The sequence below is a fragment of the Vombatus ursinus genome, unplaced genomic scaffold, assembly GCF_900497805.2.
Source record: "Vombatus ursinus unplaced genomic scaffold, bare-nosed wombat genome assembly UNPS02014812.1, whole genome shotgun sequence".
Lineage (NCBI taxonomy): Eukaryota > Metazoa > Chordata > Mammalia > Diprotodontia > Vombatidae > Vombatus > Vombatus ursinus.
In genome coordinates, this window is record NW_020954590.1 from 52,354,921 (window position 1) to 52,367,246 (window position 12,326).

Sequence of the window (12,326 nt, forward strand, 5' to 3'; positions counted from 1 at the left end):
TGTTATCCTTGTTGTGGTTGTTCATACAGGGATGGGTTGTTGTTCACTGTCGCTGTGATTGTAATTGATCGTATTAATTGTATTGTTGTTAATCACATTATTTGTTGTATTATTGTTGTTATTAATTGTTTTCACTGTTGTTACTTGTAGTATTGTTATCATTAAACGATGTTTGTTCTGTTACTCTGTTACTGTCGGAGCCCCCTCCTTTCCGAGGACAGCAGATTCCTCCGTCGCATGCTGGGATTCCCGTCCGCAGCACGAGGAGGCCTCCGATGTTAGGGCAGAGCCTCTCAGCGGGTGGCCCCAGTGGCGTGCCGTCACGCCACGTCATCCGGGCGCTTGGTGGACCCCGCCACCGCCACCACTCCAGCGCTGGGGCCCTCGCCCTTTTAAGAGCAGAGGCGGCCCCGGGTCACGTGGCATAGAGGGGTGGGGCCGAGGCACCAGGAAGCGGCCTCCTGCTCCCGGAGCCGTAGCCGGGGCCGCCGCCGCCGCCGCAGCCCCTGCCGCCCCTCCTGCCCCTCACGCACCGCCCCGTGTGCTCGGCTGCACTCGAGGACGAGCCCCGGGTGCTCCGGGGGCTCGGAGCGGAGCTGCCGCCCGCCGAGATGAGCGAGGAGGAGGACTATTACCTGGAGCTCTGCGAGCGGCCGGTGCACTTTGAAAAGGCGAATCCCGTCAACTGCGTCTTTTTCGATGAGGCCAACAAGCAGGTCCGGGCGGGTTGGGGGGAGGGGAGCGCGCCGGGGGGGAGGGGCCGGAGCGGCGGGGGGGGGCGGGGCGCGCCTTCGGGGAGTCCGACCGCGGGGGCGGGGAGCTCCAGCCCGGTGCTAGTCACTCCCTACGGACTGATTTAAATATCAAGGGCTTTCCTTGCATAGTTTCCACCCGGACCTATGGAGGGAAACTGAGGCTCAGAGAGGCGGGGCGATTGGCCGGTGCCCACACAGCCTGAATGAACAGACCTCGGAAACAGTCACCTCCATCGCTGATCTGGACCGGAACCCCGGTATCAGCGTGTACTCCCAGCCGAATCTGCTTGAAGACCTTGAGGGACGGGGAGCTCACTACCTTCCGAAAGCAGACCGTTCTGCTTTGGGATAGCTCGAAAGTTTTTTCCCCTTGGAACTTTCCACCTGTTCCTCTTTCTGAGTGGGGCAAGAGGAGCGAGTTTTCCAAGGGATAGCCCTTCAGAGACTCGGAGACAGCTCATAGGATCCTAAACTTAAAGCACAAGCTACTGTAGAAGTGATCCTGTCCCAGCCAGTCATTTTACAAATGAGGAAACTGAGCCTGAGGGAGGTTAAGTGATTTGCCCAGGGGCATACAACTACCAAGTGTCTAAGGCAGGATTTGAACTCGGTTCTTAGTGACCCCACTCATTTCTATCTACTATGTTACCTACCCGTCTTCCAAAATAAAGGCAGTCTGGCTCCTTCTCTAGGGTAAATCTCCGGTTCTTTCATCTGATCCGTATCGGATTTAAGCTCTCTGTAGACCCTCTAGCTTATCACTGCCCTTCCTAAAATGTGACAACCGGAACTGAACACAGTACTCCAGGTATTGTCTGGCCAGGTGTGAATAAATGGGGTGATCATCACTGTCCTAGTCCTGTACCCTGTGCTCCTCCTAGTGAAGTTTAAACTTGCCTTAGTTGTCTGCTTGCCATATGAAAGTGTTGATTCCTTTTGAACTTAAAACTCCACAACCCTCATTTTTTTTTCAAACTATCTCTCCCCTCAGGTACTTGTAAGGTTGATTATTTGAACCCAAACATAAGAATTTATATTTATCCCTTTTAGATTTTTATCTTACTAGATTTATGGCTCAGTATTGTAGCTGCTTTTTTTTTTGAATCTTGACTTTCTTACTCTGTGTAAACCCCAACCTTTCTAGCTCTATGGTGTCAGCAAAACTGATAATATACCATCTCCTGCTTTATCCAAGTCACTGATAAAAATTTCAAACATTGCAGGAAGAAACAGAGGTTTTTAGGTCACTTCATTGGATTCTTCCTTTCAGACTGTCAACAACTACTGCTCTTTAACTACCACTACTCTTTGGGTTTGGCCATTCAGCCGGTTCTGAATCCATCTAAATCTCTCCCACATCTCCATTTTTTTCTACAAGAATAGCATGAAAGACTTTATTAAATGATTTGCTCAAATTTAGATAAACTTTAGTATTTTTCTTGTCTGTCAGATTAGTGGCTCTGTCAAAGAAGGAAATGAGTCTAAAGATGGGCAGTGGTTTAACAATCTTACTTGCCAGTTTTCTTGCCCCCAGGACATAGTTGATCTAGACAAACTACTCTCTTACTATCTTCCAGCTTAGTTTGGGCATCATCTCCCTATTTTCGACTTTTGGGCATGCTTTGTGTCCTAGGCTTAACTCCAGAAGCTTAGGTTCTTTGGGGGAAAACAGGATGTACGTAGAAATTTAAACAATTTCACTGGATTTGATTTTGTGTATTTGGAATTTTATTCTTGAGAGCTTCCCAGCCCCATAAACTGACATCCCCTGTAGAATTTCAGTCAGTGGGATTCTAATGATTTTTATTCAAACCCCTTGAAATCTGCTTTCCTGAAATCTAGGGTGCAAATAAGACTATTCCTAATTTCATCTCCTCTCTTACAAACTCTTAAGATGGAGTAGTTACCTCCTCTCAAGGTTCCCATCATTTTCACCTTTGCAGTGAAATCCAGGTCTCTTGACAAGTCTAGGGTTGTTTCTACTATATACAGTACTCTCAGATTTGCAGGGTGGTTGTGTGGGTTGTGAATGTGGAGATCAGTGGCTTTATTGACCTGAATTTGGGGGTACATTGAGGAGTTGTGAATTGAGGGGGAGGGTCAGAGATCTGGCCTGGGCAGGAATGAGAATAAGTAAAGCAAAAAAGATAGAAGATGAGGATCAGAACCCATTGGAATAGGTATGTGGGAGAAGGTACACAGAGGAAGGCTACAGCTGTATTGGGCTACTCATAGTGGTTGAGTGCTAGGATCTTAAGACAAATTCTGTAGGGGAGAATCGAGGCGTTTCTGTTCCACTTGCTTGTTTCTTGACAAGCCTGCCCTGGTTGGGTCAAACCTAATAGAATGTGCTGAAAGAGATCTTAAAGATCATATAATAATAACCAATTCCTCATTTTACAAATGAAGAAACTGGATTATGAGTATCATTTCTTACCCTCTTGTTCTTTTCAAAGTCTTCAATTCCGTCTACTCCCATTGGAAAAAAAAATCTGACCATATTTCATGTCTGCCAGGAAGAGGCTTGGAGGAGGCAGTATGGGAAGAAGCCTGGGGCTAAACATTCTTAGTTTTCTATATGCTGACCCTGCATGGCTCCATCTTTTCCAGAGTCTTAATATCAATTTGTTTCTTCTAGTAAACAAGTGGGGGGAAATGATTTCCTGTGATAAGGGATCTAATTTCATCACTGTCCAAACTGAGCAACACAGATCTAGCTCACTTTTAATTTTTTGCGAAGCTGCTGCTTTCATAGAAGTTAGAGAGGGGACTCATAAGTAATTTTTAGCTATGTTTTGTTAGTAATGATGATTTTTATTAGTTTAAGTCCTACTTTGGTGCCTCTAAATTATGTAGATGTGACCCTGGTCTCAGAGGATATACCAGAGAAGAGCAAGCTCAGACAGATCCTATCAAACTTGAAAGGCTTTGAGGACTGGCCCTTTCATGGCCAAGGACCAACCAAGCTAAATTCCGAAGGAGTTATCACCAAGTTGACTCTGGAGCAATGAATTTTTTCAACCACAACAACTTTTGAAGACCAACAATTGTATCATCATGGGGTTTCAACCAGCATCCATGGAGGGAGGACCCATACCCATGAAACCATGGGTATCTGAAGTACAGAAGTAATGGCTTTTGGTTAAACTTTCAATCAGGGATTTTAAAATTCAAACTTGTTCTATTATCTGTTTTACAAAGGGAAACAAAATCTAGGGAAATCCTATTCTGTGTTCAAGTCTGCAGGAGAAACCAGTGATGGATCATCCTTCATTTCTCATCATCTTGTGTCATATGGGATGTTAACATTATGGTTGTGATATTTTGAGCCGACGTACTCATTTCCCAAAACACATTTGAAATCACCCACCTATCAGTACGTGCACTTTGTCTAATTTAGAAACATTTTAGGTTAGTTCTATGTCAGAAACCTCAAACTGGGTAAAAACACACTTAAAACTAGTAAGTATGAAATAAAACTGAAATAGCACTTTTGACTATGGAATAGCCTTTGGAAGGTCAGATACTAAAATGAACTTCAAACCTTTTTCAGGTTTTTGCTGTCCGATCTGGTGGGGCTACTGGAGTGGTTGTTAAAGGACCAGAGGATAGGAATCCCATCTCATTTAGGTAATAGCGCCAACTGCATTATGGGCTTTTTCAAAATTTAAGCAAAATGTGGTGATTCCCCCTGCCCCCCATTCAATAATATAGTTCAGATTTTCTGTCCTTCTCTGTCTTCTTTTCCCCTCCTCTCCCGGGATGACCTGTTACTAGAATTGCAGCAGTCATTGGGACAAGGGAGTAGAATGGGGAATTTGGGTCTAATATCCTACCATTCAGGTAATAATGCTGGAAGTTAGTGTCCCTGGGGACACCCATTGGTGGATTTATTGACCTCCAAAGAACTCTTCTCTCTGCTTCCTTATCTGGCTTAGGTCTTCCCACAGCATTTGGTCTGTGAGGAATATTGGCTGACATTTATATAGCAATTTAAATTTCACAAAGGGCTTTACATACATTATCTCCTCTGATTCTCACAGCAGCCCTGTCAGGTAGGTATGACAATTTTTTTTCCAGTTTTACAGATTAGGAAACTGTGAAGGAGGTTTCTATGCCAGTGTTTCTCATGTAACAGCATAGTAAGAGAAAAGTGTTTCCTCCCTACAACATAAAGAGAATATGACTGTGATTATTGTAGGAAAAAAAAACTATTCTTATTTCTCCCACTCTGGACTTTCAGTCTACCTCCTTGGGATGGAGATGGGAGACTTGGATCTGGGGCTGGGTTGTGTAGGTTAAGAACTTGAAGGCAGGAATGTTGTCTTACTCATCTGTTTGACATACTGTCTTCTACAGTATTGGTCAGGATGTAGGACATCCTTGAATATGGGCTGTATCTCTTTAAAAGGAGAAACTTCTTTTAGTCAGAAATTCAGGCAACTATTCAGAAGCACTTATTAAGCACTATGCTGACTGCTGAGGATACAGATACAAAGAATGAAACAATCCCTACTTGCAAGGGCTTATGCTTTAATGGAATTATTAAAAAATGATCTTGATCACAGGCTTGAGTTGGTTTTCAACAGATTAAAGTGATGCCTTAAAAAGTCTTGCATTGCGTATCTGTTAATAGGAGATAACTTTTGAATTAGAAAAATTAACTTTCCATTGCTTGGGTTCTGCTAACAATTGCATAAAGATGTTTGGCTAACAAAAAAATGCAATCTCAAATGTAGTTTTTGAGTTACATTGATGCCTTTTGTTTTTCATACCTTAGTCTTCCTGATAATAACCCTGTACCTCAATAGAAGCTTCTCTTGTAACAACAAAAATCAGTCTGGCAAAACCAACTGATGTAGCAGCCATGTTTGACTGTATGTGCAACATTTCCTACCCTTAATCCCCAGTTTCTCGGGGGCATGGAGTATGTTCCATTATCCACCCTCTGGAACCAAGATTGGTCATTACCTTTTATCTGAGTGCATTTGCATTTTAGTGTTATTTTTATTTGAATTAGTAAAGTCATTATGGGTATTGTTTTCATGACCTTTTTCCCCCATATAATGGTTCATTTAAGTCTTCCAACATTTCTCTGAATTTCTCATGTTTCTCATTTCTTACAGTATGATAATAAGACATTACATTTATGTATCACATTTGTTCAGCCATTCCCTAACTGATGGACACCTATCTTGTTTCCGGTTTTTTGCAATCAAAGAAAGTGTTGCTACAAATATTTTAGTGTATGTGATACCCTTCTTTCAGTCTTTGATTTTGTTGGTGTATCTTACTGGTAAGGAGATCCCTGGGCCACAAGGAATGAACAGTTTGGTGTCTTTTCTTGCATAATTCCAAATTGTTTTCCAGAACAATTAGACCAATTCATAGTTCCACCAGTATTGTGTTAATGTGCCAGCCTTCCCATAATCTCTCTGACATTGACTATTTCCATCTTTTATCTCCTTGGTCAGTTTGAGGGACAAGCAGTAAAACCTCAGAGTCATCTTAATTTACATTTGCTTTTTAGTGATTTGAAGCATTTCTTCTCATAGTTATTGATAATTTTAATTTCTTTTGAAAATTCTGTATTCATATCCTTTGACCACTTACCTATTGGGGAATTACTCTTAATCTAATAGGTTTGTGACAGTTCTCTATATTTACACGGCATAGTAAATTTTTATTGGAGATATTTGTTGAAAAGATTTGCTCCCACTCAGCAGCTTCATTTCTATCTTAGCTATACTGATTTTGTTAACACATAAGTTCTGATCTTATATAATCAAAATTATGTTTTATTCTTTGTGATTTTTTTTCTATCCTCTGCTTATGAATTCTCCACCTAACCATAGTTCTGAAAAGTACCACCTTAATTTCTCCTCTAATTTTTGTAATGATGTGACCTTATGTTTAGGCTGCTTATCCATTTGGAACTTCCTGTGGATATGTTGTGAAAGCTGGTCCAGCCTTTATATCTGTGAAATTGCTTTTCAGTTTCCTCATAAATTCTTGTAGTATACAAGTTTATATACAAGTATACAGGCTCCTAAAAGTTTGCATTTTGGGGTTTATTGAATACGGGGCGAAAGAGACCTTTTGCTTTTAGGTATTGTTTGTCTGATCTGTTGCATTGGTCTACTTTTCTATCCCTTTAGTTACTTGTATTCTATAATAGAATCTGTTTTCACATTATTGCCAGTTAGATTGTTTGAAAAATGATTCTACTGTGAATCTGGTGGTTATCCTAAATATAATTTTAATTTTAAATTAAAGCACTGTTTTTTTCCTGAATATCTCTCATGTCTTCTGAGACATTGATAATCCCAAGAATTCTCTGCTTCCACTGAAGTCTTCCTGTATCCTTTCCTTTCAAAGGATGGAAGACAAAGGGGAAGTGAAATGTATCAAGTTCTCCTTGGGAAATAAGATATTGGCTGTTCAACGAACCTCAAAGACTGTGGTAAGAATCCTTCTTGAGTCCTGTATGAAGTAAAGTACATTATTGAAATTTTGGAATAGGATGAATTGTAAAAATCAAATGTTATGGGGACCTTTACCTTTTTGGTGAAATATATATATTTATGTTGCATGATTTTGGTTCCTATGAATCTTCTAGAGATTAGAGAGGCATTTGGTTAAACAGAAGCCTATGGCTTAAATAATTAGTCATTTTATGACTTCTCAGCATTCTTTTTTAGTAATTTAGACTTCCTGCATGTTATGTTGGTGTCTAATGACAAGCACAAATGTCACACATATGCTTTTTTTGATTGGATAACATGAGTGAGTTACTTTAGCATTCTTTCTCTGACTAGAAACTGACTTTAACCAGGACAGGAGATCTAAGTTAAGGGTACCTAATGGCACACCCTTAGGGGTAAAAATTCATAATTTGGAATAATAGGAAGAACTTTCCATTGATGTGTAAATATTAATTCATTAACTTTGTTGCTGGTGGCTGTGTATTACCTCTTCTAGTAAAAATCAACTGTAAGAAACCACTTTTCAAAACTAGATTATTCCAGGTAGCAATGGGAAGATTGTATGAACACTATTTTGTTGAATTGGATACTTGGGAATGTAATTTTCCATATTATTTCCATTCCATTTTTCATATATGAGCCATCTGAATTGACTTGGGTCCATATATTAATTAATAAATGTGTGTGGTAGTTTTTTCAAAGTGAAAATACAGGTAAGTTCCTTCCACCTCTAAAATACCTGAGGTTAGTAATTTATTGAACATTTTCCATTAACATAAGTGCTTTAGAATATTAAAGAATGAATGTGATTTAAAAGTTATTTTATTTTCTCTTAAATTTTACCTGGGAAGAATGGATCTGTACTTTTTTCAAAATCCTGTAGTAATCTTAAAACATAATTCACTTCAGCAAACACTCAAATGCCCAAACTCCATCGTACAGTGAGAAGATCCCTGGCCCTGTCAGGCGTCAGAGGGCTGCCTCTGTCACTTAACTGCCATTTTGTCCTTGGGCATGTCACTTAACTGCTCCTGGCCTTAGTTTCCACATCTATAAAATGAAGGAGTTGGCCTAGATGAGTTGTCGAGGTCCTTTTCAACTCTAAATCTGTGATTCTCTGGAATGAACTCACTCTCTGAAAAGCCTTTTAATGAGAGAAATCCAGGCTTAAATAAGACACAATCCTGATCCCTGTTGTTATTGAACTTTACATACTCATAGAATGGAGACTGTTTATCACTCAGATTTTTGTTTTGTTTCCATTTTCTTGAATGTCACACTCTTTCAGTTGCTGAGTGAGTATTGTCAAAATTTTTAAGTATCTGAATTTGTTATCAGTGTTGTCACATTGTCTTTTTCTTCAGTAAGACAGTAAGAGCACTTCTGACCTTGGTCTTACTGCTGGTATTCCCAAGACTTTGCTTTAGAGAATTAACTGTGCATTTTTTCTCTTTCAGGATTTTTTGAACTTTATCCCTGATTGTCCTCAATTGGAATACACACAAGAATGCAAGGTACATGCATGTGTTTTCAATTTGTTAGCCTTGGGCAGGACAGTTCCTTGAGTCTGCCTTTTTAGAGTGATCTGTGGTAAAATGTTCTTTATAATGTAATTGGCTAGAGATTTTTAGAAGTTATTTTTCACCTGTGTCTGTACTCCTGCATTCCAGTTAAAGCCCCCCAAATTTGACTTTTACTTCGTTTTTATCTTATTCTGGTTTTTGTTCCCTGGTTCAGCTTCACTAGCTGGTAGCTGGTTTTATTGATAGAAGAGTTGTAGGATCCTTAGCCAGCAGTGGTAAAGTGGCATGTGCCTGGAATGCATTTTTAGGGGCGGGGGTTACCTCCAGTAAACCTTACAGCAGGATAGGAATTCTTCCTTCATTAAATCAGAGACAGAGTAGGCTCCCCCACAAGAAGGGAGGATTTACTCAGTGACTGAATCCCCTCAGCCAAGATCCTCTATAGAGAACCAAGAGCTTTTTTTTTTTAAGAATAGAACCATTTAATCATATTGTTCCTGTGCACCTTTCTTCACCCTAGTCTGATTCTGACTGACTATTAACTTAATTTCCTTTTTTTTTTTAAATGAGTTTCTAGACTGGTAGACTAAGGAAATGTTATTGAAAGAGTGAATTTTTACTTTAACAAAACATTTGGCAGAATCATTCTTGAGATCCTGTTAACAAGATGGAGAAATGTTTCAAATGGTTGTACATTTAGGAAAAATTCATAACTGGTTGAGTATGTCCCCCAAGAATATGGGTTGTTATTTCTAGTATTGTGCCACAGGGCTTTGTCTTCAGCCCTCACCTATTCAGCTTTTTCTTTTGGCATTTTTTTAATCAGCTTGGATGAGGAATTAGACTGCTTATCCAGTTTATGGTTGATAACACAATTAGAAGGGATAATTAATATATACATATATAGTGTAATAAAATAAGGGTATAGAATAGGATTTCTTAACTTTTTTGTGTGTTGTGGACTTCTGTGAATTTCTGGGGAGGCCTTTGGATCCCTTTTCAGAGTAGTGCTTTTTAAATGTATAAAGTAATACTTATTATTACAAAAAAATCCAAAACTATGTTGAAATATAGCTATCAAAATATTTAAAAAAAAATAAAGATCCCTAACTAAGAACCCCTATTTGGAAAGATCTTGAAAGACTCGAAGGGAAGGCCCAATCTAACAAGATAAAATTTAATCAGAAAATGTAAAATCTTATACGTTACAATTTTAGTTGTATAGTCAGTCGAAAAGCACTTATTAACATCTGCTCTCTGCTAGGTATAGTGCTAAGCGCTGGGAATACAAATACAAAAGCAAAGAGAATCTCTGCCCTCCTGGAGTTTACATTATACTAGAAAGATGCGGCATTTTCAACAATAAGTAAACACAGAATGCCCTCAAAAGTCTACTGGATCTTGGATCTCAGTAATTTGGGTATTCCTTCAGTGATGCAGGACATAGACAAATAATTGCAAAGTAATGGGAGGAATATGACCCACTTGGGGAATCAGAAAATGTGACCCTTGAATGAGGTAGCCCTTGAGCAGAGCCCAGCTAGTTAGGACTGTGCCTGCATGTAACATGCACTTGAAAAATGCTTTGTTGAATAATTGGATGAATAAATGGGACCTCTGCTTAAATAATAACATAAGAACAATAACAGCAGTAAGAGTAGCTAACATTTATATAGCACTTACTGTGTGCCAGGCACCTTACAGTTAGTGTCTCAGTCTAGCGCTTTATCTATTGCTTCCAGTGCATACAAGATACACAGCTTATAGGAAAGAAGGTATGTGTACAAACAGCTAATACAGAATAGACTATGGGAAGTGTGTAAGAGAGATACAAAGTACTCGGGGAATTTGGAGGAGGGAGAGAGATGACTCCTTGTTTGGGGGGTGTCAAGGAAGTTTTCAAGGGAAAAGGGCTTCTATCCTAGATTTTGGAGGTTTGGGGTTTGGTTCTGAAAGTTCATAAGTTACAAGTTAATGGGATTTTTTTTTTTAAAGCAAAGATTGAGGGGAGGGTTTTATGGGATGAGAGAATAGTATGGGGGGGGTAGGGAGCCTGCAGCCTCGAGGCCACATGTGTCCCTCTAGGTCCTCAAGTGCTGCTCTTTGACTGAATCCAAACTTCATTTCTGTGAACTCAGAATGTATGTAAGAAGTATTTAATAAGTGTTTGTTGAAATAATGAGTTCCATTATGGTCACAGATATGGTAAGAGGAGTCATTCTTGTGCTTTAGCAGTGGTTGTGTAAAGCTGAGGTGTCAAATACGGGGTCCTCCACACTTCTGAGTGTGGCCTGAACCAGATTAAAATATAATTGGAAAATATTTAACAGAATAAATAAAAACCCATTAAAACACAGATAATTTTACATTTTACAACTAAGATTATATGTGGCTTGTAAGGATTCTCATGTGTGGTTTAGTAGTCCCCTTTTCTATCTGAGTTTGGCCCCACGGATGGATTTAGCAGCAGTGATCATCTCTAGTAGAAGTCAGGGTTATTGCATTCTGCTCAGTCATCATCTGAAGTGAAGCTTAGATCTGTCCACGGTTATCATCTATGAATCCAAGACTCTGATTTTGGATGAGGTGTTTTGAATGAAAGAAAAGATTCTATTACAAATAATGTAGTATGATAATTAACAATTACATTTGAAATATTTTCATGACATTATAGTTCTGTTACGCTAAAGGGCCAGTAATAAACTATATAGTGTTTTGAGCCTTTGATAAAAGTTGTAAGTTAATTTCTAGGCTTAATAGTTGCATTTTGTGGGAAGCTTTAAAATGTATTTCAGTTTTTAAAAATTTATTTTTAATTATTTAAATTTTAAATATGTCATTTTATCAAGACGAAGAATGCTAACATACTAGGATTCTGCTGGACCAGCTCCACTGAAATAGTCTTCATAACAGATCAAGGAATTGAATTTTATCAGGTAATAATGACTGTCAGTGAAAGGATAAGTTTGGCAGCTTTGTAAATGGAATAATGGATATGTTAAAATTCCAAAGTTACAATATTAGCAATAAGTCTGTTGCTTAATTTTCAATTCAGATTGAATGTCTTAAACCTTCCTATGCTGGGCATTTTAATCATTTTTAAAAATGAGTTTTTATTGATGTCTTGGTTTTTTACATCAACATAATTCCCCCCAGTATCCTTCCCCTTCCTTTTCCTAGAAAGCCATCCCATGTAACAAATGTTATTTTTTAATGACAAAAAAAGAGGGAACATAGCAGCATGGCTAATCAGTACATTGAAAAAAATCTGAAAATGTGTGCGGTATACAGCACTCATATGTCTTCTTCTCATATGTCTTCTTTGGAGACATGCTTAATCTTTATAATTTTGCCAAGTGTTTCCTTTTGATTTTTTTTTGCAGTTCTTTTTAATCATTTTCAAAGTCATATCTTAGGTAGTACTGACTGTATCAGATGAAGAGGAGGGAATAAACATTTACATAGCACATACTGTGTGCCAAGCACCATGCTTAATGCTTTTTACAAATATTATCTCATTTGATTCTCACAATAACCCTGAGAGGCAGGGGCTATCTCATCCC

The 12,326-nt window shown here is 39.0% G+C and overlaps 1 protein-coding gene across 2 annotated transcripts in view; it reads left to right on the top strand.

Moving 5' to 3' along the window:
* The first annotated feature begins 536 nt into the window (after nt 1–536).
* The window catches only part of LOC114053732 (regulator of MON1-CCZ1 complex), a 33,041-nt gene continuing 21,251 nt past the window's right edge, over nt 537–12,326 (top strand). Inside the window, exons 1-5 of one of the 2 annotated variants that reach the window (XM_027876864.1) lie at nt 537–716; nt 4,309–4,385; nt 7,134–7,218; nt 8,698–8,754; nt 11,613–11,699. In XM_027876864.1, coding sequence (XP_027732665.1) covers nt 612–716; nt 4,309–4,385; nt 7,134–7,218; nt 8,698–8,754; nt 11,613–11,699 — 411 coding nt within the window. In that variant the 5' untranslated portion in view covers nt 537–611. The remainder of the gene's footprint in view (nt 717–4,308; nt 4,386–7,133; nt 7,219–8,697; nt 8,755–11,612; nt 11,700–12,326) is intronic. The other variant, XM_027876865.1, reaches the window with a different exon arrangement.